General features: G+C 34.5%; 1 protein-coding gene across 1 annotated transcript in view; it reads right to left on the bottom strand.

Annotated features, from left to right (window-relative positions):
- LOC149805308 (uncharacterized) overlaps positions 1–27,979 on the bottom strand; it is a 471,406-nt gene that overhangs the window by 416,166 nt on the left and 27,261 nt on the right. The window contains exons 9-15 of the mRNA XM_089934018.1: positions 22,949–23,122; positions 19,497–19,749; positions 15,360–15,523; positions 7,481–7,657; positions 6,943–7,195; positions 2,787–2,950; positions 2,124–2,279 (exon numbers count right to left, since the gene is read on the bottom strand). Coding sequence (XP_089790144.1) covers positions 2,124–2,279; positions 2,787–2,950; positions 6,943–7,195; positions 7,481–7,657; positions 15,360–15,523; positions 19,497–19,749; positions 22,949–23,122 — 1,341 coding nt within the window. The remainder of the gene's footprint in view (positions 1–2,123; positions 2,280–2,786; positions 2,951–6,942; positions 7,196–7,480; positions 7,658–15,359; positions 15,524–19,496; positions 19,750–22,948; positions 23,123–27,979) is intronic.

Raw genomic sequence — 27,979 nt, 5'->3', positions numbered from 1 at the left:
TGATGCATGGTTTCATGCACTTTTCAACAGTGATTTGGAGAATGAAGCTGACTGCAATGTGATGTGGACATTTTTATTCACCATTAAAGTAATATTGTTATTACTGACATAGTGATGATGTGGACATTCAAATTTTATCTTACTGAAAGATTTCTAATTTGTGATATGTTTTCATGAGAAACTGCACAATGAAGTATATGTTCTAGAATATGAAGCAAACAAATTGTTCCAGGTGTTTTGTTGTCCAATTTTAGTAAAATTATTATAACTTCTGAACTAACAGTGCTAGAAACTTAAAATTTGGACTAAAATAGTAGAAATATAATTATTTTTATTTTATTCACATTCATCTTCATGAAAAAAAGATTCACTGAACATCATTGTAAGTTTTTTAATTAGTTTTTTTTTTTCTTTCAAGTTATATTTCAAAATAAAGTTGTAAGCATGTACATTGATGAATGATAACAAAACATATCACTGTGTTGCAAATTTTATTACCTTTTCAGAGATACATAGTTTTATATATACTTTAAAAAAGAAATAACATTGTTACAACATTTTTAGCAAACATGGTGAAGGTCATCATAATTATTGCTGCTGCTGTATGATGCTCTGTTTTACCACAACGTATTTAGAATTGCTTCTCAGGAATCAGGCACTGCAGTTGAAATTGGTAAACAGGATAAAATGGGTTAATACCAATGTGACTAAGCAGCCAACATTACAGAATACTTTCTCCTATTTTGTAGGAGCAAATCAGGCTCCTGTGCAATTCATTGCAGTCCAATATTTATACAGTGGAACCCCGCTATAACACAATAATTGGGGTTTAAAAAAATGAATCGCATTAATAGTGGGGTCGCGATAATGTGGTATTAACACCATTTACTTACTGTCTGATATCATACTGTCTTGGCATGCAGTTATTCCATAATACTTGTAATTCCATTGCAAAAATTGCACACATATTTTAACTATTCAGTAATTTGGTCACAGATCATTGTGTGTCTGAATTCAATGGGAAAAATTAACAGCAAAATTAGGTTAAGAAAGACGAAGCACGTGTACGGTTCATTACATTCCAGGGTCTATGAACATTGTCTGTACAAATTTCATACTCCTAAACTTTTCTCATATGCGTTTCCGTGTACCTTTATCCATTGTAAATTCCCAACAAATAACACTTGTACACCTATTCATTTGATGACTAAAGCAAGAATAATTAACAAACAACACATGATTTCAGCATGCATATAAACTTTTCTTCAGATTTTGTGAATATCAAAAGAAACATGTGAAAAATGCTTTTGTAAAGATTTTAAAGCAGAATGCATGTACAATTTCATACCCTTTCGATTTCCAGCTAATAAAGTGCACATTATTTACTGGTCAACTGATTGTGTCTAATAACACAGCCATGCCCAACAAACATGTTGGCGGCTTTCATTTTTTGATGTTTATTAAAATGTGAGAACCTTTTATCAACCACTGCATTGTCTACTGCTTGGTTATTTATGCAGTCAAAGAAGAAACACATGTCAGCTATTGTTTGAACAATGATTGTATACAGAATTAATTGAAGACAATCACAAAGATGACTTACTAGCTTTACTCATGGATCAGTAATAAGTAACATTTCCAATAATGTTTATTTTGGTATAACACTTCAAGAACCTGGTGAAATTGTTACATTTCAGAAGCAACACCAAGATTGTATTATATTTGAATTCATATGCGAACTCTTCCCCCAAATGATAATAAACATTTTACACACTATTTCCTTATACTTAAAAAAAAAAAAATTCCAGGTATGAGAAAAATACACATACATGTATTTAAAATTTCAGGAACCATACCACAATCATATTATATTTGAATTCATACATGATATCTTCCACAAAATGATAATACATTTTTTATACACCATTTCACGTACTCTAAGGGAATTTTTTTTTGCATATGTGAATGAATATATGAAATTTGAGGAGCCATGCCAAAACCACATTATATCCAAATTCGTGTTATCGCAGGGTGCATAATAGTGAGGTCACACTGTATATACGGAGCAAATTTATAAACTTAAAAGACTATTAATTTTGGGTAGGCAGAGTGAAACAACTTACCAGAACCCCATTGACTGGCCTGATTTGACAATTTACACTGTTCTTCTTGAAGGTAGGGGGCAATTCCTATGTCACCCAGAAGTTGAGAGATGGCAAGAGTTCCTAAACTGTTAGATGAGAGCTGTCTCTCTTGAAGCCATGCCTCCAAAGAAAAGTCTACAAAGCATCAAAGTTAATATTACATATCAGGCTCACTATCCTTTTTAGTTTACCAAAAAAACAAACAAAATTCAGCAAAATTATCTATTATGAAGAATCCACCATTCAAAATTCTAGAAGCTCTGGCTGCTTGTGTTGAAATGTTTTTCAAATAATCTTGTACATCTTAAGATATTATCTTCATATGGATGTTACCTACAAGGATTTCATTTATGGTATGTTTTAAGACATTTCAGTATTATTATAAAGTTGCAATGCATACCTAGGGAAAGGTTCAAACTAAGTTGAGACTCCACAAGATAATCTGCATAGTAAAATAGAATATGAAGAAAAAAAAGAGTAAGAACAGATTTACTGTTCCAGTCTTTGCTTTCCTACAAAAAAATGCTAGATTAAAGAAATTATTATAGAAGATGATATTCACTGACTTAATTACTTTAGTAAAGAATAAACCATAGAACAGAAGTTGCAGTATGAAAAGAAAAATCTAATTCATGAATGTACCTGGTATGACAAATCCAGATGTCCATTCACAGATGGGTTTTGGTAATCTTGTGTTTTTTAACAGAGGAACTTGGAATGCACATTCATCATGAGCCTCAAAGCATACTGTCAGATTCAGGGAGAGAATAAAAATCCTTTGATTCTGTAGATTGTCCAGTAAAAATCTAAAACAGAATAAAAGAAAGATAAGAAGAAATTGCTTCTGTCTCCCAAATCCAGCCTTCCTAAAAACAAAATTGAAAAAAATCATTTTCATTAATGTACTACATAGGCAAAGTAAAAAGCTCTTACCCATTACCTCCCTTTGACTATTGCTAGGTATTATTATTTTTAAGTTGTGCATTACATCAAGAAGGATATTAGGCTATGTGGGGAGGCTGGGAGGTTTTCATCGTAATTGATTAGGTAAGCATTCTTGAAGAAATATAATTTACTTAAAAATGTGCAATCTCCTTTGAATACCAGTTACATTGGTATTAGGAGAAAAGGTAACAGATGGATGGAATGCTAACCATACCATCTCTATCATGGACACTTTTGAAGGAAGAATGTTTGGATTCCCTACATGAACGATAGCCTGTTCTCCCAATTTTATAGAAAGATAATTAAAGGTCACATGATTTGTGACACCTATATATAGCGTACAAGAGAATCACTGAATTCTTCTTACTAATGAAAGTTTACAGGTGAATCCAGCTAAAGCGCTGAGCTGTTTCCTATGAGGAGATTGTGCTGATGATAAATGAGTCTGGTGGACACCTGGGTCACAGCCATTGGACCCACCAGATTCCACTTTGGAAACAGAATGATTTTAATCTATTGAAGTCAAAATTGGCTAACAGGTCTGATATAATTTTATCATGACATATATCCCCTCTGTCATGATGACTGAATGTGCTGGAAATTGTTAAGCCTTTGATAGTAATCAGAACTAATTTTTTGTCCTTGAACACCCAGAGAAAGAAAGTAGTCAACTGTGAGACTGAGACACACAAAGCGACAACAATGTTCACTTTGCACCAGTTCCTGAATATATGCTAATTTCCTTCATTTGCCTTAAAAGGTAAGGGTCTTCTAGATTGTGAAATTCTCTCCACAATTAAAGCCTTGAAGAGATACAAGAGCCACACATGAAGGAGCAGCTGGGCCGGAGAGGAATGAAAAACCTTTGATCATAGGTGTTTGTTTACCTTCAGTTTCACTGGGATTTTCTTTGGTAAATCAAGTATACCCAGGATTGAGCAATAAGAACCAGTCTGCATTTCCAGTCCCTCAATATCTGTGTTATTTTAGTACTAGTACCATGGGTGGGTGGGCAAAGGCCAAAACACCTCCCAAATGACTGACACTGTGCCCACAGCCAATGTTGTTGGGTCTGAGACTGGGGAGACAAAGGTGGACAGCGTGTGGTTCCACATTGTTGCAAAAGGTCTGTCATTGGATGCCGCAAAGTACACAAATGTGATGAAAGATCATTTTATGAAAGAATCATTCCATCTGAAAAAGTTAGCCCTTTCTTGACAGAGAATCAGACAGGACACTGAGCCAGCCTGGAGTCTGTCTGACTTGTATGGATCTATTTAGCTGTTGAAACATGGGGAGAGATGGGGTTCCCAGCCCTATGAAGTGGCATCTACATAAATCAATTTTGGTTGGGACACTGCCAGTGGGATTTTTGCCATAAGCCAACCTTCAATGTACCACTGACTTAGGAATACTACTACTTCAATCATAAGCTTCCAATGAGCCAGCAGGGACATCTACAAAGGGTGCATGAACAGCTGATCAAGCAGAATCAGATCTGCTGCTACAGTGAGAATGCCAAGGAGTTGCAAAAACTATCTTGCTGTAATCCACTTCCTGTTGGAAACTGACTAAGCAAGCTCGATAATCTGTATCATATGTATGCGAGGAAGACAGGTGGTAAAAACTATGCCTAATGGACAAAATGCTGGGAACGTTCAAGATCTGATTTACCCAGTTTACTCCAAGTGGGCTAAAAGGATCAAAGATAATTCTTGCCCTTCATCAGAATAGAATTTACCATATGATTTTGAAGGATGCTGTCCAGATATGCTGCTGTCACTGTTAAAGAAGTAAGTCAGTATGGAATAATTAAGCAGTTTATAATTTTTGTCCAAGTCTTTCTCCAAAAAAATAGAACTTCCAGCATAAAGGACAAGATACAAGGGAGGGGGTTGGATAAATGAAATATGAAGCCTCTTGAAAACAAACTGAATTGCCCATTCATTTTTCAAAGAAAGGTAAATCCAGCACTAACTTGAGGTTATCTGTAAGCAATCAGGGTGGTAGGTCAACAGTGGTTAGAATTAGGGGAAAAGAAAGTTAGTTTCTTATCCCTTTCATTAAAATACCTCCTATATGAAGGAGCCTGTTGTCTCCAAAAATTGAAATTGCAGATGAAACTGTTGTTGGTCCGAATTTAGCCTCATGAATGTTTGCAGATGATCAACTCTCCTTTGGGCTGAAGGTTGGTACAGTAGTCACAGTCAGCCGAAGGGGTAGTTCTCATGCTGCTTGCCTACTTTATTCACCTTGTAGAACAGTGCAGTAGACATATTCAACACCATAAATTTCTTATATAATGTCAGATGTTCACTGGTGATAGCTCCTTATATAATGTCAGATACTCACTGGTGATAGCTCCCAAATGGAAGTTGACTTTCTGACAAGCACACTTTGTGTTCCCAGGGTCGTGGATTGTTTACTACAAATGATTAAAAACTCCTTCATTTTCATTGACCACAGCAAAATGAGGGATGTTCCTCCTTGTCTTCCAAGTTTGCCAATGCCTTTACTTTATAGATATGGCAGTGGCAAACATCTAGAAGCTGGCATCATGCAGATTTCCCCCACAGCTTCCTTAAAACTAAATTCAGTCCATTCCATTGCCAGATCTGATCAAGTTTAGTCATCACTGATATCCTTACACTGCCAATGTGAGTTATGTCATGATATACATCTATATTCATATGAAACATCCATCATGGCATAGACATGGCACATCCAGTGCCCCCAAAAGAAGTATGGTATCCCAAGGGATATACTGTCAATACATGGTTCACCAGATGAGAAGGCTGAATTAGCTAGTTTGGATGACTGGTGCTTGTTGATTAGATCAACTGCCAACTGAATGGTCATCTTGATCGCCATTTAGGTGTCATATCTGGCTGTCAGCCAGGCAGTTGCGTGAAATGTCAAAATAAAAACTGCCAGTGCAGAACATTGAATGAAACAGATAGATCAGGCAGCTCAATCCCCATATGGTTCCATATACAATGGCATGACTGTTTATTATGTGGTATGAACTTTGTAATAACATAATCTAATGCTTCCTTGACCATTTTAAACTTTTGGCAGTTTTTTTCAAAATGATGAAAATATTTATCTACTTCTTTTCTTTAAAAGGGGAAACTAACCTAATCTTCTTAGTAACATAAAAAATCTAAACTTGTGGGCAAAGTGGGGACATGCATTTCACTTTCCAACTCTAATTTCTTTAATCTAAATTGAAATTCCATTTCTTCCTCTTCCTTTTCTCTTTCTCCCTGCATCTGCATTTCTCTTTCTTCCTTTTCTCATTGCATCTTTATTTGAATTAGCCTATCTTCTCTTTCTCTCTTACTTCTTTCTACGACTGCATTTTCCTCTCTCTTTCCTCTTCTTCTGTTGTTCTGGACTCGGGTAGAGAATGAACTTGATTTTGAACAAGGTCAAGTCCAAAATACAATTACCCATAGCTTATAATGAATAAAAATATCTAACAGACAAATGAATGCAAATTAAATATAAACAACACAATAGAACTCATTATTAATGCTATTAGGAATAATTTATATATTTGCTTATTCATTTTTGTTTATTTTGTTTATCAATTATTTTAAACTGCAAATTTCCTGGTGGAAGATATAAATACAACAGATAACTTGCTTTTCTATGCTTCAATGTTCAGCATTGCGATCATCCTAATGTGGTCATTCACAGCAAATAAACAAAATACAGCTCCAAAATTATTCACAATTTTGTTGGTACCCAAATTCAAACAATGAAAAAACAATTCTCTGTTACATTTGAATATCCAAGTTTTACCTTACTGCAACAGAAATATCTTCCAACATTTTCCAAGTTAACTTACTGCACTCCAAATACCCCTTGCAACTGTACTCTTGTCTTTTTGCCATACTCAAAATCAAACAGAGCTATGCTGAAGGAGAGCTTCTCAATGCTGACTGTCAGTTGATAGTTACAGGAATCCAGTATCAGGTGTGTAGATATGTGACGTCCAAGAAGTTCCACATTCATGCAGCACTGAACACCAGTACAGTAGGCAGGAATATGGCAAACTACAGACCCTGGCAATGTCTGAGTTTCAACTCTTGATGGACATGCTTAAAAGAGTACAAAATAATTAAATACTAGTTTTAAAAAATAAATCTAATAAACTTTTAGCAGAAAATTCTAAATTTATATCTGATAAGCGAGTGATGGCATGAACACATGATAACTTATACACTTTAAAGCAATATGGGAAAAAATGATCTACATCAATATTGTTACTGTCATGCTGTAAAACATCTGCTTAAATGGCCTGACATTAGCAACATTTTAAACCAATAATATATTATCTATTTTTAAATAAGAAGATTAAATGAATAACCAATGACAAAACTTACTGATGTTCCAGCCATCTGCATTGGTTGGTGTGTAAGGGTTGTCATAAGGGTCACACTGTTGGTCTAATAGATATGGAGTCAAACCAAGGTCATTCAGTAACCGCAGCAACATGTGACCTCCCAGGACATTTCTGGGTGGTACATTCATATCCTGGTACCATTTCTTAAGAGAAAATTCTGCAAATAAAGAACATTAATATTATGACATATTCACAATAGAGTATCAACACTGTGTACCCACCTGTGAACCTCATCATATACATTGAATCCACAATACAAGTGATTCCATCGAAAATATGCACACACAAAGCTTTAAAATATTCATTAATTTTGTAACAGGTCATATTGGTCTGAATTCAGTAGAAAAACATAGCACAATCACGTAACGAATGATGAAGCACATTTACTTAAAAGTATGTTCCAAGTCTGTAAAAGTTAGTTTGCGTTTTAAGCTGCCATTCATTCGTAAGCATAAACTTTTTCCCTACAAAAAGGAAACTTTCACAGCACAGTTAACGTGTTCCAGTCATGTTGGAAAATGCAAAAATCCATCAGATTCCATCAATTTTATTTAAGTTTGGTACTGACTTCCTTTGAAGAAAATTTCTTTGCTGTTATTGAAAGATTGTAGTCGGCTTTCTTTGATGAAGGGTGAATGCGCTATTGAAGTCACCGCTAAAGGACAGCTTTGGAGAACCAAAGGAATGCCCATTTCTTATTGTGGCGGCAACATCAAATAATTGTACTTCATGATTGAGACTGGTATTTTTTTCCATTTTCTGAGTATGTTTACATAACAGTCAGTGCTTCAAAGGTAAGCTGTTTCCTTTGAAATTTCAGCAAACTATTTTATCGCGGTACATTTTTAGAAAGGAATTGGCCGTCGTTTCAGACTATTCTAGTTACTGTCCCTCCATGCCTGCTGAATAAACCAATAAGTAAGGTGTATTTTTTATTTTTATACATTTGTGGTAGCAGCGTGATGCTGCCTTCCACGCATGCGTCTGAAAATTAACAAAGGGTCAACGGACGATAGAGATGCAGGTGTTCTGATGACAGGGATTATTACAGAAAACGTCAGTGTTCTGAAGGATTTAATTCTGAGTGAAAAGAAGAGCAATTTTACTTACCATCCACATACAAATATCAGTCTTTGTTAATATATTAATTACTAGCGAGTGGCCAAAAATCCGATGAAAGATAGATTATGAGAAGAGGCCTTGTCCAGTTGATCTCTGTTACCAGAAATGTCAACAACAAAACAGCGGATATTTCACAACATACAGAACTCATGTTAGATGTCAAGATAAGCAGATTATGATATAACAATGCACTGTTTATATGGTTTGTCAGTATGGACAAAGAATTTGTTTATGTAACAATAGATAAATTTCAGTGCATTTTATATCCAGTTTGTGGCTTCCTTTCATGGGGCCTCTGAATTTCTGCACTCCAAACCAATGGTTGTATATAAAAGTTTAAACAGCCAACAATGTCGCCAATAAATAAAAAAAAGCCACATGGTATGTTTTGCAGCCAATAAGGAAAAACAATTCAAGTTTGCGACATTGGCGAAGAAATACATGATCCCAGAATAAACTTTTTATGCGTTTTTTCTTCTACGAGAAAAATACATATAAAATTTCAGGATCCAAGCCACGATTATCTTGTATATTTCATACACGATCTCTTCCCCAAAATGATAAGCAACTTTTTACATTTTTTTCGTACTTTTTAAGATTTTATTTTGTGCACAAGAAAAATACATGTATATGAAATTTCAGGAGCCATGCCATGACCGTGTTTTATCTGAATTTGCATTATAACGAAGTGCGCTATAGCAGGGTCACACTGTAATTATATTTCATTCTATATCCATATGATAAACATAGAATGTCTTAGTTAACCATTCTATAGCTACAATTATATATAATTATATTTCATTCTATATCCATATGATAAACATAGAATGTCATAGTTAACCATACTATAGCTATATAGATGTTTGAAACTACATCTGTCATTCATCACCTTCATGACTTAAATCAAGCTGCCATGACAAAGGCCAATAAATTGTTATCATCAACATTCAATCAAAATTACTGTTCATTGATAAAGGAGTTCCATGGGAACAAGTTAAGGACCCCTGCTCTTCATATAGTTTAAAAATGACTTGCCTCCATTTGTACAACATTCAAACCCAAACTATATGAAGATGACTTATCAGTTAAAAAGAAATCCATGTCTGAAGCTGTACATGGAAGATAATCTAATTGAAAATGATCGCACAGCACACTTTTGATAGTTCATGTTTATTTGCAGTACAGATGATACAATGATATCTACTATCATAAATTATTTTATCATTATTCCTCTTTTTGGACAAATGCAACTGATGGTAATACTGAAAGGATCAACAAACTTCAAACTAGCTGAAGTATGAACAATTTGCTTACATAAATAAACCTATGTCTCCAACATCCCATCATTACCCCATAACAGAGATGAGTCTATCTTAAAATTAAGAGTCACTTAAAAAGACTCATACTCTATTGACTGAAAAGAACTTCCAGGAATTTAAGACAAGACCATTTCTTCCTTTTAATTGTTGAGTGTTGAAACCCTCTCTGATATTTTTCAGCAATAACAATATTTTAAAATTAGCAGGTGTGGATGTCCGATTGGAACTATTTTCATTTAAGACCAATAAGACATTATTTAGGCCCAACAAGACATCATAAGATGTTTTCTGGTGGAAAACCCATTCTGGTATGGACTTTCCATTATGGAGAAGTAAAAATAAAGAATTTTGAAATTGGATGTCATTGTGACCATACAGGATGAATGTGTGCGTAAAGTTTCAGGTCAATCCTCCAGGTAGTTTAGGAGAAGTAGTGGTAAAAAAAACCTTGAGTTAACAGTCAGAAGGATAGACAATGGACAACAGACCATAATATATTCTGGTCTATGACCAGTAGAACTAAAAAGCACATAACTCTGCTGAAAATATTATAAGTACAATAGTTTGACAACATGCATATCTGATGATGATCATCATACCATGTATAAAGTTCCACAGCAATCAACTAAATATTGCAAGAGTAGTTGCATTTTCAAAATTGTCACATACCGGTACTGCATTGAGCTACAAGTTAAAACCAAAGATTTTCAAATGACCAAACATTATAGAAGTCCATAAAAAAATTGTAGGACATACTGAGAAATTAGCTGCTTTAACAAGATTGCATCATAAACTGTTGATATGTATTATATTTTTATACATAATACATATAAACATGCACCATTGTGCCACAGCCAGTCATCACCCTTGACAAATGAAAATTGTGGACAGATTAAAATACTTAGGCAGTGACATTTCTAACAATGGGTTGTTTGATAAGATCTCCACAAGAACCAGTAAAGCAAGCCAGTCATAGGAAAGCTTCACAATAGATTAATCAACCATGAAAATGTTTCCCTATCCACCAAGTTGAAGGCATATAATGCAGTGGTCCTTACATCTCTGCTCTACAGCTGTGAGACCTGGACTGCATTCTGCAGACAGACCAAGCAGCTGGAGAAATTCCATGTGGGCTTTTTGCTCTATCTGTGGGATCCATTGGCAAGATGAAGATTACCAACCACAAAATCTTGGATAAAGCAAAGACAACAACTATCGAGGCAATGTTAATCAAGGCCCAACTTTGCTGGTGAGGCCATGTCATCAGATGGCACCTGCTTGCCAAAACAGATATTCCTTGGGGAACTGGTGCATGCCTCGCCCTCAAAGCATTAACTGACTTTGAAAATGAATGACAGAAGCAGATGGAAGAGGCCCGGAAATGTTGCCACAGGTTAGCGTCTATCCCTGTAACAATAATGGACTTCCAATGTCCCATCTGTCTTCAACTATGCAAGTCAAGACTACTGTATATACTTGCGTATAAGCCTGTTCACATATAAGCTGACCCCCCCCCCAAACCGAATTGGTAAAACTGTTATAAAGTGCATGACCCGCGTATAAGCTGACCCATAATTTCTAGACTACCGGTACATCACAAGATGCACAAAGTGAGTCCTGAATACGTTTATTTAGGCAAATCACATTATTAAATAAAATGAAAGTAAGAAAGCTAATTTATATGTTGAAATAAAAACAATTCTAAGTGTTAAGTCTTAATGGAAATTTAATTAATCCTCATTCTAAAATCATGAATTATAAAAGTTCTATCACTTTTAGAATCCTTCAAAATCTGGCTCTGTATCAGACTCGCCAAACAGTTCACGAAACTCAGTTTCTGTAACGGGCATGCTTTCATCATATACGTCGTCATTGTCATCATGGTCATCCGATAGTGTGTCGTTCTCCTTCTTGCTCTCCTTGTCATTGTCAGATTGAAATATAGCATCATCCTCTGTTCCATCCATGGCATTGCTGATACAGCACTTCCTGAATGATTTTACAATCATTTCTGATGGAATTGAGTCCCAAGCTTCTTTTACCCACTTGGCGACCAAATCGATGTCTGGCCTCATTAAATTACCCTTTCACAGCCCCTGAACAGACCTATTCTGCCCACATCTTTCGTAACTTGTCCTTAAAAGGTTTGTTAAGGCAGACATCAAGAGGTTGTAACACTGACGTTAAACCTCCTGGTATCACAGCCAGTGTTGTTTTCATTTTCTTTGCAGCCTTTTTTACTTCATTGGTCTTGTGTGCACGAAACATATCCCATACAAGCATTGATGTTGTTGTTGTTGTTGTAGGGCTTAACGCCATTTTTCAGCACGCGATTGGCTATACATGGCGGCCAGTATTAATGGTGGAGGAAGAACCCGGGAAAACTCCGGAAAGAACCACCGACCCACGAGAAGCTACTGGCAGGCTTTCTCACATACCCACATTAGCCGAATCCGAGACTCGAACCCACGCAGACAGAGGTGAGATGGCAGTGATCCGTAAGTGAGAGCGCTTTAGACCACTCGGCCACTCAGGGCCCCGCTACAAGCATTGAAGGTTCCCAAAGAATTGCACCTGGTCTCTTGTTCCATACCTTCTCCAACCATTCAATTGTTCCACTTTCGTCCATCCATCCCTTTTGCTGTGCATGAACGATGACACCAGCAGGAAATTTCATGCTTTTCAGCAGCGTCTTCCTTTTAAAAATGATGACAGGAGGCAGCTTTGATCCATCAGCTAAACAGGCCAATACAACCGTGAAATACATTTTTTCATGGCCGGTCGTTTTTATCAGAATAGTTTTCTCACAAACAGCATTGACTGTTTTATTGCTTGGTGAGTCAAAGGTCATAGGCGTCTCATCCATATTTCCAATTTGTGATAGTTCAAATGAGCACTCCTTTCTGCATTTAATGATGAACTGCTGAAATGATTCAATTTTTTCTTCCAAGTCTTTTGGTAGCTTTTGTGCTATCTTCGTTCACTGCCTGAGGCAGAAACCATTCCGGTTCATAAAACGAGAACACCAGCCAGCTGATGCAACAAATTTTGAATCTGCCAACTTATATTTATCATTTTTTGCCATCTGCATAGCACGTAGACGAATTGCAGTTCGTGTGACAATGTATCCATTTTGTTGACGTTCACTTACAAAATCACTGAGTTCTTTCTCCAATTCAGGGAAAGAGGCAATACCAGTCCGATGAGCCTTCTTGGATTTTGGCATTTCTTCTCAGGCTGCTTTGCTTTTCCGCCATTCCCGTACTTGCTTCTCGTTCACAAAAAATGTGCATGCTGCAGCACAGTTGTTATTTGCTTCTGCATATTCAATAACTTTAAGTTTGAATGCTGCATCATAAGCAGAACGCTTTCTTTTACTTCCAACACTATTCATTTTATCTGATTGAATTGAACATAAACTTCTAGAGAGATTAAACTGAAATAATTTCTTATAGTGGTAGTATACTATTTATATACCTTATCCTGTAATTATTTCCATGTGTGGTTGGTTATCAATTTGTATTTGATAATTATTTATCATTGTTGTTTATTTGTGTGTTTTTTTTAAACTACCGGTAGTGTGATTCAATTGATTAAAATACGATTGGTTTCAGCATGGACATTATTCAACTATTGTGACAGTTTATAACTGAGCAGAAACCATGTCCACTACCATATCTCATTAAACAATACATCTGAGAGTCAGCATGTATTAGTAAAGTCACTGGCATTGTGCAACAAAATAAACCTATTATCCCCGAGGCATTTACCACAGATAAAGCATATGGTAGCTATTGTACAACACTCTACCGCTAACAAACCACTTTGCTTTACAAACAACTAAACAACAGTAGTATATAAACTGTGGCTGCCTATTACTTCTAAAACACCTGTCAAAGAAATCCCACAAATTATATTGTTTTACAATTATTCACGCTGACTCGTATATTGCCCTGTTATTTACCCTTCCTTAGCATGCATGCAAGAAACACTTATGGAGCCTCTCGCTATTGTTCCTTTAAGACTATTGTACATGTATTTCTACTCTAGTTTAAAATGTTTTTCGTATATACCTTCAGTATCGTAATTCTTTTATTTTTTTATGTAGATTCTTTTCATATTTACATTGAAATAAGCTAGTGTGCATTTGTACAATACCGTAGAGTTTAATGATTACTGATTAGCTGAGGGTTAAATACTTGACTGGAGATTACTAATATGGCAGTTCTTTTGGAAAATACATGTACCACTGTGGCTCAAATAACATGTATGGCTGCATTTTCTGGTGGATGGACATCTGTCACATAGATGTCAAGTACGTTAAAACACGTTTTTCATTCATTATCCTACCACTTAAGTTAGAAAAAAATATTTGTTTCACTTCACAACAGCACAAATCTTATAAGCCATGTGGCATCATTAGGCATGTGATCTCATTTTCGGCCATCAACAGAAACAATAAATATTGGAAATCAAGGGAAAAAAGCATTAAAATTTTCAGACTTGGACCTTGGCCTGCAGATAAGCTGAGCCCCCTTCTTCCAGGCATTATTTTTTTCCTAAATGTTTTGGCTTATATGCGAGTATATACGGTAGGACTAAAGAACCATTGCCTTTCCCATAGATGATAGCACAGAACCCATCCTCTTTAGTTTCAAAGGACTATCATTATTATAATTTTTATATTTACAATAGTTTGCTCATCCTCAGGGGAGTATAGTACAGCATAATGGAGTCACACTCATTAAAAAAGTTTACTAGTAGTAGTAATAGTAGTAGTAGTCTGATAATAGTTACTGAATTTAACACATGTAATTTATAATGAAAGTGCAATAAAAGAAAAAAGAAACCTGGATTTGCATTTTGTAAAATATGTATGCACCACACTGCAGCCCCAAAAGTTTATGTATATCCCACTTCAAATCCCCAAAATAAGTCTAGAAAGTTACAAAAGTTTAAATGATTGAAAATTGTCTAAATGGATCATCTATTTATGCATACAATATGCTAGTTAAATTTCATTTGTCAACATGAAGTAGTCTTTGTGCAACCTTGCTAACAATCTTGGAACATATGGACATATGTACTTATGTATGGATATACAGAAGGATGGATGGATGAATATGACCACATCTAGAGGACCTTTTACAAATACTGAGGGGATAATAGCATACAAACCTGGTTCTATCTCTCTTTATGAATATCTTCTATACCTTAAACTGTGGTAAATAACCATCTACATTTTCTGTTTTATAAAGCTGTATATGCTACAAAATAATTGCAGGAATCCTTAAGAATAAAAAAATAATTTCTCACAGAGGTACACTCCAAAGGAAGAAAATGTAATGTCCCTATTTCAAATGGTATCATGCAATAAATTGAATCCTTACAAATGAAAAGAGCACTTAAATGACACACCTGGGCTGATGAAGTCTAGACTCCAGTCACAGGTGACCTTAGGCAACAGTGCATTCCTGAAAATCGGAATGGTTTTGGAGCAAGAGTCATTGGCTTCAAAGCACACACATAATGTCAGGTTCACCAGGAATTTAGCCTCTGAAGCTATGTTGATGATAGCATAGCTGGAAAATGAAAAAATAAAACTAGAATGAAACTTTTCCAAAAAATTTGTTGTAATGAATACTGATATATATATATATATATATATATATATATATATATATATGAATACATATTTATATTTCTTGATGAGATTTTGAAATATATCAGTGGGAGAAAACTGATATTGCCACAGTGGCAAGACCACTTTTATCACCATAGAAGCAATATCACTTTTGGAACTACAGAATATACTTAACTATAAGTCAAGTCAAACCACAAACAACAAAGATCCTGATCTGAAAAAGACTAATGTACCAGCAGATCATGGTCTATGGTGTTTGTTCTACTGATTACTGATAATAAACTGTATAGACCCAGATTTGCCAGCACATTATGTGATAGCATATCTAGGTCTGCACAGTTTGCAGTTGAACTCATCTTATAAGTGAGTATTATACATTATTTTTATCTTATTCAGGAAGCATATCTTCCCTTATTTACATTATGCAAATTTGTATTTCCATATTAAATGTTATTTCACTTTTTCTCTTTTTATGTTCCTCTCTTTCCCCCTCTCTACCTCTCTCTCTCTTGCCATCGGGATGAAGCGATTCCAAAATGTGTCAAAACTGTTGCCACTCTAGTATACATTTATGAAATTAATCATGTGGTGTCATCACCAAAATAGAGTGCAAACTATAGAGTGCAAACTTGTTAACACAAAAATGTTCACATCTGAAAGCAAAGCTAAACAAAGGTATTAAACAAAATCCATACAAGTAAACTCACAATCGCTAAAATATTTTGTTTAATTTTGTTACACTCTGAAATCTGTTGGACTGTTCTGTCATATTTCTACAATACCCCTATCACTAATGTTCACTGTATCAAAATATGCAGGAAATATGTGCACAAAAATAAATATCTCTTCATTTTTGTTTTAAAAAAGTAACTAATTTGAGAAAATATGCAATTTGAAGCATCATATGCACAATTTAAATCTGTCATGCATCCTAAGATTATTGTAAATTTCAGAACCTCTACTTATTGATTTAGTAGTACAGCTGTCAATCACAATGACATAGAATGGAGAAACAAATCCATGTAAATCTTAAGTTTTTGCCTTAAAGAAAGAAATTCTACACTTTTTGATTACATATAAGGAAATATTTCACATGTGAAGTGGAAACATTTTGTATTGTCAATTGTGGTTTTCAATTGTGAAATATTTCCTTATATCTATTCCAAAAATGTGGATAAATCTTATTTAACCATCTGGATTACAAAAAAATATATATGGACACTTGTAATAACACAATTTCTCTCGTGACACAAATCTGCTTTGCAACCAAAATGACAAGAGATATTGAGACAAAAAATTAATTTTTCTTTTTATATTTCTGAATACCTTCATATTATTTAACATGACAACAAATTATTTTCCTCCTACATTATTCTAATGTAATAAAGTCATCAGAAAAACCCAACATTTTAATACTGTGGAAATTCAAGCAAAGACCACATGGTCTATACAATGAATTCTACAATTTATGTTTCCCTGCTAATCTGTGGTTTTGCACTGAGGGGATAAATATCACACTATTCAAATATATACTGTACCAGTTGTAATAAGTTTACTTCCTACCAATCTATTCAACAACTGAGAATAAGATAGCCCCATGCTCTCTGAAAAATAATTGTTACTTTGTAAGAACATTACCGGGTAACTATGATGCATAACAGGGTTTGGCAAACTTTAATTTAGCCACTTGCTCTGTAGGGCAAGTGAATTGGAACTTACATAAAAAAAAATTTTCAGTGTATGCATACTTTTAAATACTGAAAAGTAAATTTCATCTATGACACAGCTTTGAATGATTTGAAACTTGACATATATTCAGACCTTTGTAGTGCCTTTTCAAACTCTACACAAGTATGTGTTTCTGACCTTTATCATGATTATTTGAAGTAAACAGCACTAAGATAACTTTTAGTATGAAATTTTAATGATCCTTTTCTAAATGCAACCCCTCAAGCCCACAACTAAGAGTAATTTTGAGTCTGATAATAAAGGATTTTTTTTACACTGGACTCCACATCAGATTCCAGCTAATGAATGATATCTCTCAACAAATACATGCAAAATTATCTGTTGCTACCAACAGACATGACCACTTTGGATACCAGTCAGCCAGATGTTCAGATGTTGCTAGTTTTAAGCTAAGGGTCTCATCAATGGGGAGACATTTGGGGGTGATGGGGGGAGCAGGATTTATGGTGTTGTGATTGTGTAAGTATTCTTGGGGAAATGTAATTGACTAAAACATTTGCTTTCCCTTTCTCTTTTGAATACATCCCTTAAACACATTAATTTAATGCTGTTAATGAAATAGGCTGCAAATCCTACATGGGCACCATTCATGAGAAGACAGTCAGGATTCCCAACATAAAGGATAATTTAACTCCAAACATGAGAGTATTACAAGTGTCAGTCACATAGCCAATAATGACCATACACAGATATGAAGAAAATAATGAAGTCTTCTTACCAGTACTGTATTTACTGTATATGTTGGGACACCATATTTGTTGGGACACCATAAATTTATTTTAAAAGTAATTTTTGTGTGCACTGTATATTCTGGGACACATTGTTTTTTTTTCGAGTCACAAATAAACAACCAACAACAATAATCAACAATGTTTTTTTGAAGTTCAAGGTCATGATAAACATCTATGACTGAAAAAAATTTCATAAAAATATTGATTTTTAAGAAATATTCATTGCACCACATAGCAAATATGTTGTGTTTTTGGATTTTTAACATAGCTTTAACAATCCAAGTTACATCACTACAATGTCTGAAGTGTGGCAATTTATAGTGTTGTCTAGCATTGGGGCATCATGCCACAGACATGTTGCATCATAATCCAGCCAGTCACATTATCCTGAAACCAGGGTGACCAGTCCTAACATTAACCTCTGAATGCTGAGTGCCATGTGAGGTAACTGCTAGTGCCATTTTTATAAGTCTTTGGGTATTATACAGCTGGTGTCTGAACCCATGACCTTCTGCATCCAAGGTGGACACTCTAACCACTTAGGCCGCTGGAGCAGTCCAAATATATTAATACACACTTTTATACCAACTTCCATGATGGATGGTTGAAATTATAAAGATGTTAAAAAAGTTATGCTAGGTTTTGTGATACTATGCTATTAGCACTTAAAACTGGTAATTGTTGATGGGTATTCACCTAGCAGTGTTAAGAGGCAGTAAGGAGTAAGAGTTTCTTCCCTTTGTTTATATGGCATATAGACAGAAAAGAATATCTTTTTGCCTTCTTGGGAGGGCTAGATTTGAGAGGTAGTGGAGTTTTATTTCCTAATGTCAATGTGATAAGAGAATGTATTCAAAGGAGAAATTTACTACCTTGATATTGTCTATAATGGTCAATCTTGAGAAGAGCTTATAATATGGCAACAAGAGGATGCTCAAGTTAAAGATACTGCTCCACAAAACTGCACCTCTAAGTATTGTAAATTGCACATTTTTAATGTTAATACACAATGTCTGTGAGAAATCATTTTTGGATGATACAACAGCATCTAATTTGCAATAAACCATCATATTCCACTCTCAATTTTCTGTGGCACCATATAGCTGGTTACTTTTTTTAAAATTTTGCAATAAATCATGCAATAAAACAATGATATATCTTGGTTTCTATAAAAGTTTTATGAACTAATAAACCTAACACATACAGATTCACTTCCCAGTGATCAATATGGGTTTTACTAGTTCATAAAATGTATGTTCACATCTACACAGGAATGAGTAAAGTTGTACATTTTCTGACAGATATACATATATATTAATAAAACTGAACTACAGCAAGTTGTGCAGTAACATAAACTTGACAAGCATGGTAAAAATGACCTTATTATAATACATGACATTCAAGTCTGCAATATAATCAGATCATACTTACTCTAATCGTACTGCTCCAAACAGCCAGAATTGATCTTGTCTGCCCCAATTGTAGTTAAACAAGTGCCTTGTAAAGTTGAGTTTTTCAATGCCCACAGTTAGCTTGTAGTTACAGGAATCCAGGAGGAGGAAAGCACTGAAGGATCGGTTAAGGAAATCCACATCCACACAACACTGGACACCAGTACAGAGACTGGGTACATGACAGGCAACACCACTTGGCAAGGAAGGTAACTTTATATCATAAGGACAGGCTGTAATAGTTTATATGAAAATAAAGTTCAAAACAATACACACACAAGAAGGGATTTGTTCTTGAAAGAAAAATGTCTTTCCCTCCACTCTCATTACAATTAGATTTCTGTGACACTAATACTTGGCAAAAGGAACAGACAAATCTAGCATAGTGATTAAAATTTGTCATGAGTGTGAAATAGACAGTCCTGGAACTTTTTTAAAGGCAATGGGCAATATTTTGTGCCCAGAAGAAAAGTTATTATGTGTCAAAGATATTTTTAGTATCAGTGCACCAAACCTGACCTAATTTCGGTTCCAGTGACTAAAGCTGTCAATGGGTACATAGGTACTCTTGTTTCCACCCATTCATAATTACCCAGGTAATAAAGTGAGTCATAGGGCAATGCTCAGGTCAACATGACATAATGTAATGATCAACTTGACTGATTTTATCTCAGCATGGTTATTATCTAAATAATCCTTATTATATTTTTGTGCCCACTGTCTCAGTTTTATTTTATAATGAGACTGCCTTCTCCATCTTCAATGCATTTTAGTTTGGATGACATTTTCTGATAAATGGATGATAAAATATTAAAATCAGATCTTGAAAAAATGTTATGCTGGATATGAACAACATAGATTAAAGCATCTGAAATAAAATGTATAGTAAATCTGGTTCAATAACACATTCCATGAAGTTTAATACATAAGCCTAAATCTGGACAAAATCATGACATGCCAAATCTAAAGATAAAAGCAATGATCATTTTTTGGTATTTTTTATGCTATTATTCAAAAAGTTCATAATTTTAGGGATGTTTCAATAAGACTTATGATAAAAGCATAAGGTTTGAAGGTATTTGCCCAGTTTAGCTCAAACATTTTTATGCATCCTGCTAGCATTATAAATATTACCTATGTACAGACAGACAAATGGACAGCAAAAATCAGTATACAACTCCCTCTTGCAAGGGAAGGGATGAACGAGAGAGAATTATAGGCAATTACTAGTTATTCAAATTAACATTATATTTTAACTTCATTTCAATTACCACCATTGTATCTTCAAACAGTATCTGTATGTTGTCAGTGTGTGTGTGTGTGTGTGCATGTTTGATTTGGATTTTTAACGTAGCTTTAAAAAAAATCAGTCATATCACTATGACGTCTGCAGTGTGGAAGTTTATAGTGATGTCTAGCACTGAGGCACAATGCCACAAACATGTAGCATGATGTCCCACCAAGTCATATTATCCTGACACCAAGCCAACCAGTCCTAACACTAACCTCTTAATGCTGAGCACCTAGCGAGGCAGCTATTAGTACCATTTTTATAAGTCTTTGGTATGACTCGCCTGGATCTGAACCCATGACCTCCCTCATCCCAGGAGGATGCTCTAACCACTAGGCTACCAGAGCTGTACAGTATGTTGGCAGACTATGCCAGAAAACAATGCTATTTAGACTTATATAAAAAAGTTCCTTGTTAAACTTTCCATATTAAATTTTAAATTATAATTATTCAGAATTTACTCAAATCATCATCAAAAGTAACTAAATTTAATGGACAACTATTATCTGCTAATTTAAAATTACACTATTTTGCACTACATTTTCATACACCTTAAGTGTTCAGAAAACTCTTCATATTTTCTCTGAACAGTTTTTGTAATGCAGACTTTATTTCTGAACAGTTGTGGTCAGTAAAAAAATTTTCAAACTGATTTTTGACCAGACTTAATAAGATCAGTTACAATTTGCATTAACAAACAGCAAGGAAATTTAATTAGTATATATATTTGTCAGTTAAAGCTATTTATTTGTTAGCATTCAAACAAGGGACAGAACCTAAGAAACAGCTTTAGACCAAAACACTTATAATAGATTAGTCTTTATCCAAATGAATATTAACTAACTTATTCAGATGTCAGCATAAAGTCTGAGCTATATTAGGTATAATGTATAACAATATTCTCACCTCACATGCCACTTTTCAATGGTCCCTTTTGATGCAAGTATTAACACATTAACCCCTAGCAATGACTTAACAGGGCAGGAGGTAGTAGCCTACTGCCGAGCTCTGTACCGTCATGGTCATGATACACTAAAGTGGGTGGTATTATAGAAAGGTAGACAGATGTAGCTCTACAATGATACCAAATAATCTGGAATATCTAGTTGCACTACAAAAAACAGATTAAAGCAACTCGTTTTTGGGACCCGACTTTTTTCTACCCAAAATTTGCATGTGGTTGGAATCTGATTTTGTGTCTAGATTTTACACTTTTTGGTCTCAGATCTAAGGCAAACCAGTATGAACTGCAAACAGACAGATGAGCCTTTGCAAAAAGTAGGATAAGATGGGCATTTGGAATAAAGAGTGGTCTCCATATAAAAATAATGGCTACGTTTAGAAAAAAAGAAAAAAGAACTCCAACTTTTACCCTTCTGCTCATACACGAGTCAAATAGCCAATGAAAAACAATGTTTCTAACACAACTAGGCAGCATGTTATTGAAAGATGACCAGGGATTTGGTGTTTTCGAGACTATTCAGAAATAGCTTTCAAAATGTGTTTCCTACACGATTTTCAGGTGAAAATGACAAAAAGCTCCAGGGGTTAATGTGTTAATGGTTTGAAAGTTCAGTCTGTATGAAAACTGTGGCTGTACATCAGAGTAGGCCATATTGAGGAATAAAGGCAAGTTATATTTCTCAGCTTTGCATAAAGGCTTCAATATCCTCTAATATGTCTGTTCAATCAACCAATTAAGCTGCTAATACAAACTAAGATGATAATGTTTAGCAGTTCTAACAAACTAAATTTCAATGTCAAATTGTTGTTTTTGATGTAGGTTGCTTTTCTCATTTGGAAACATTATTTACATAAAAAAAATCAAAATTAATTGATTTATAAGCTACAAAGATTCTAATTTTTATTATATCTATATTAACTACACAAAGATTTTGCAAATGACTCCAGACACAAAGACTGCAGCCAGTCTTGCCTCCCACCACCACCTCAAACATAAATTAATGGACGGTTTTGTTGGGAATTAGTTTCTATGTCCTTAAGCTTTCGCAATATCAAAAAAGATAATTTTTATGCATGCATAAATGCAGTATAAAGATGGCATATAAGCAAAGTATTTGATTCCATCACTGAATGTAGTACATGCAATCTTCACTCTGTAATGAAGGTAATTAACTCACATGAATTCCAGCCATCTGACTGAGGAACAAAGGGCACTTGCTGTCTATGGCACTGCTGGTCATTCAGAAGATAACTGATGCCCATTTTCTCCAGAAGCCTAGACACTTCCAGGGATGTAAGAGTCTGATAAACATGGAGTCCATTCTCCTGAAGCCATGCTTGGAGAGAGAAGTCTACAAGACAATAATAACTTGCTAGTTAGTGTTGCATCTAGAAGCCAGAACTTTAACATTTCTCAGTGATGAAAAAGTAAGGTAAAAACTATGAAGAAATAGCCAGAATAATATTCTTAAGCAGTTCTTGTGAGGTATTAAACTGAATGTACTCTAAATTCCTGATTATGAAAGAGCACATAATAATAATAACAACAACAATAACAATAATAATAAGAAGAAGAATAAGGGTGATGATGATAATGATAATAATAATAATAATATAAAAATAACGTTATCTAGAGAAGGTAATACAATTATTTACCAGAACTAATCTATCTTGTGACCTTCTGTTATGTACAATAAATACAGCACAATGTGATACAAATTTAGCTTAACATTAAAGAACTAAATTATTCTGAAAATCAAAGAAATGTTTCAAGGCTGTAACACATGTATGATCATAACATAGCACATAAAAATATATAAAATATATTATTGCACTGAAAAATTCATCTGTGAAAAAGATGTACAGGCAGAGAAAAGCAGGAGGTATTTATGTTACTTAGAACAGTTAAAATGTCCAAAGATTTTACCCATTGAAGACACTGATTATGAAAACAAGAAATGCCAGGAGCCTGTCTTATATCCCTGGAAATAATGATTCATACCAGTGGACCAGTATATTGAAAGCTCATTTTAAATAATTCCTTCTTTGACTTTTGTATAAAGTCATTTATAATTCTAACAGACCTTAAATTGGGAACAAAATCAGCATATCTCTGGTGAAAGATGTTGTTTAGGTGGACTGGAATGGCTTTTCTAGACATTTTATAAATAAATTTGGTCTTTATAAAGAATACTCTTTCATATATTGGTGAAACTGTTGTATAATTCATTGCATCCTGAAAACTGTCTATACATTGATCTAGAATTAAAAGGCATGACCATTTGGAGTGGTAATAATTTTTTTTATGTTTGAATTAGATGAAATACCCCAAACTGCATTAAAATAATCCAAATATGGCTGAATATAATTTTATAACAGATGACCCTATACTGCAAAAAAATTATATTCTGATTTTCTCTTGTTACCAGAGATAAGAATTAACCTTTTCTAAATTAGTCTGATGTGATTAACCTGGGTTAGTGTGTTATCTAAAAATGCAAAATAATTTTATTATGAGATGTCATATTAAGTATTATTGTGAAATTTATACTGAATTCAAACCTAGAATTATATTACTGTGATTCAACAAAAGACTGCTGACACAACAACACTCTATAAGCTATAACAGACACATCATTGCCTCCAGTTTTTGGATTTCTTTGGGATTTGTACTGAGATTTATTCAGGACTTTAAATTATTAGGACTTGTGTCTGTAATTCTTGGATTATTTGGGGATTTAATTCACAATACCTTAAGTTCTTTTTTTCTAATTTTCACTTTATATTCTAGAGAAAAAAATCATTTGTTAAATTTTTACAAAGCTTGTTATATTTCATTCTTTTCTGTTACTTATTTTAAGAGCACAGACTCATAACACTTGTATAAATACTTCCAGTTTGTTAAACAGATATTTTAAGTTTGCTAAGAGCATCTGGTAAGTTATTTTCAAGTTCAGTTTGGTTTCACCTGACTCAGACTGTCATCAGCATTGAGGTCAGTTAATGTTAATAATAAAATAGAGAAGACTGAATAAAATAGGATAGGCTGATGGCTATACTGAATAGGCCGATGGCTATACTGAATAGGCTGATGGTCATACTGAATAGGCTGATGGCCATACTGAATGGGCTGATGGCTATACTGAATAGGCAGATAGCTATTCTGAATAGGCTGATGGCTATACTGAACAGGCTGATGGTCATACTGAATAGGCTGATGGCTATACTGAATAGGCTGATGGCCTAACAACACCTGTACAAAGTATGATATGAAGATCAAAATAAGTAAAACAGGACAATGGTGATAAGCAGAACACATTCAGAGATAAACATTAACATTGATAACACAAAGATAAAGCAAGTAAAAGAACTCAAATATCTTGCAAATCTATTCATAGAGAATGGAACGATAGAGAAATTGAAAAGAAGAGAAATTGAAACAAGAACTCAGAAAGACAATAATTTAAATTATCAATTAATCCCAGTCTTAAAACAGCCAAGTATCTCCATGGAAAGTTGTTGTTGTTGTTGTGGGGTTTAATGCCATTTTTCAGCACACGATAGGCTATGTATGGCGGCCAGTATTAATGGTGGAGGAAGAACCCGGGAAAACCCCAGAAAGAACCACTGACCCTCGAGAAGCTACTGGCAAGTTTTCTCACATATCCACATTGGCCGAATGCTAGACTTGAACCTACGCAGACAGAGGTGAGATGGCACGTATCCGTAACGGAAAGCACTTTAGACCACTCGGCCCCCCCCCCCGAAAGAAGGAGACAACTAATAAATACTATATTCATCCCAACTGTGTGCTATCAATGCCAGACATGGGCACTAAACAAGAACCACATGCAAAATAATCACTGCATGTGAAATTAGATTCTTGAGAAGAAATGTAACAAAATCAAAAAAGATCAGATAAGGAAAGATGCAATCAGAGAAATGTCTGGAACAACACCTGCCATCAGGCTTTAAAGGAAAAGGAAGACCAAGGAAAATATGGATAGATGGAGCAGAGACACTGAGAAAACACAATATGATAACAAGCTAAGTCTCATGCATAGCTCTTCAGGAGAAACTCTCCCTGCAATGCTTTATGGCACAATCAGTATGACAAGACAAGACACTTTTTAATATCACATGTACAAAGGCAGGTTTCACAACACAAAATCAGCAGAGAGCTGGCTGGTTATTATCTCAAAGCAAAAACACATCATGTTTTATGGCAACTAATGATTCTGCTGAAGGGACTGACTCTCTGGTAGTGATCACATGATTTTCAAGATTGCCATCATGGATACAAGATTGGCACAATTATCATTTAAAACACATTAGATACCACCAAGGCTCCCACTCTCTTTGAAACAAAACTTTTCAGGTCTTTCCAGGTTATTCCCTGGATGAAACAAATTTTTTCAAGATTCAGTTTTGACCCTTACTGAACAGAATAAAACAAAAGTGTGAGCTTAGAAAAATTGTGAATTTTTAAAATCAACAAACTGTTTCTACTTTGACACTCTTCTATAACATCTGAATCAGACATGTGACAATGTACTAAACCACAGGATGCAACACTAGAGAGAAGTTACTATAGATACTAAAATTCATATAAATTTTTGCATGCAACTCATTTTAAATTTGCAGAATAAAAATGTGAATTTATTTAACCACATATATTTAACAAATACTGATATTTTTCGATTAAAAAAATATTTAGGCCTCAGTTTATCATTTTACTCAACACCATACACTTATCACTATACTACTTCTTAATATAAAACACTGGCACCTAATGAAAACTATACTTGAAGGATTTTAAACCTACCGTCTTCAGTATGAATATAAAACATGTTCATTATCTGAACCAATTTTAGTATCAAGTTTAAGTAAGGTGTCTTTGCAACATGTTTTAGACTGGCAAAAAGACAAAAGTAATCCATAAATGATATATGTTATACATTAAGAAATGTTGAGCTGCAGAGCCTGTTAAGAAGAGAAAATGCACACTGATATTTTCAAGGTACGAACTTGCATCTATCTACTCAACCCAGTGGCAAGTAAGTAGTAAAGTTTTCCTAAGCAACATCACATTTTCATTAACATATTGAAAGAGGAACTGAGGAAGAAAAGCTTTATTTTTTTCTAACATTTACCAAAATTGGACATCGCATCATGTTGGTACAGACTGGTCTTATTATCTTCTGCATAGGAAAAGAATACTGATATTGAGCAGACATGGGGTAGCAAGTCAGTCTGACCAAGTGGATTGCCTGAGTGCTTGAACTGACTATGCAACTATGTTTAGGGATAGCACCCAAATATTTGCACAGGAATTGTATTTCAACTAATCAAAGAGTTCTATAACCTCCATACATTTTGGTAAGAACTCAATAAATTTAATTCATCAACCTGTTTAGTTAAACCTTATATTATTTTATCTGTCATCAAGTGCTGACTGAAAATTCCCCCATTTTCCACTGACTCTGGTCAATATTTGCAAAATAAATGGTTTCTCCCATTCGGGAACAAGCCTATATTTTCTCCCAACCTTTTCAGATTTTCTTGGTAGCATGGGAACCATGTATCAAAAGAAGTCTTAAATGTTGATATGATCAGCCTTTTCATAGTAGTGATAAAAAAGATATTCAAGATGGCTATATTGGATATCATATTGGCATCATTTCAACCAGACCATAAGATGTCTTCTGGTGAAAATCCTCTTCTGATATGACTTTCCTTTTATGCAGAGTAGTTATAACAAGATTTTGAATACTGCTACCATATAAGCTATATTGAAAAAAGATCAGCACCATTTTCATTCAGGACTAACCAGATATCAAGGATAGTTTTTTGGTGAAAACCATATGCAGATATGACCATTCATCCAGAAGAAGTAATAACAAGATTTTGGACATGGTCATTATGGGGACCATAATAAAAAATGAGATTGGCATGGTTTTTATATTAGGATCAACCAAACATCATAACAAGATTTCTGGTAAAAATACCATGTCAATATACTCTATTCTGGAGGGGTATTGGTAACTAAGATTGTCAAGATGGCTGTCATGGAGGCAAAATTGGATGTCATATTAGCACCATTTTCATTTAGGACCACATAGATATAATGCAATGTATTTTGGTGCCTGTACCATGTTGATATGACTTTTTATTCAGGAAAAAAAGCAATAGCAATATTTTCAAGATGA

Source organism: Sinohyriopsis cumingii, chromosome 2 (genome assembly GCF_028554795.1).
Source record: "Sinohyriopsis cumingii isolate HCF-2022 chromosome 2, ASM2855479v2, whole genome shotgun sequence".
Taxonomy (NCBI): domain Eukaryota; kingdom Metazoa; phylum Mollusca; class Bivalvia; order Unionida; family Unionidae; genus Sinohyriopsis; species Sinohyriopsis cumingii.
Note: the sequence above shows the minus strand (reverse complement) of the source record. Positions and strands in the feature narration are given on the sequence as shown.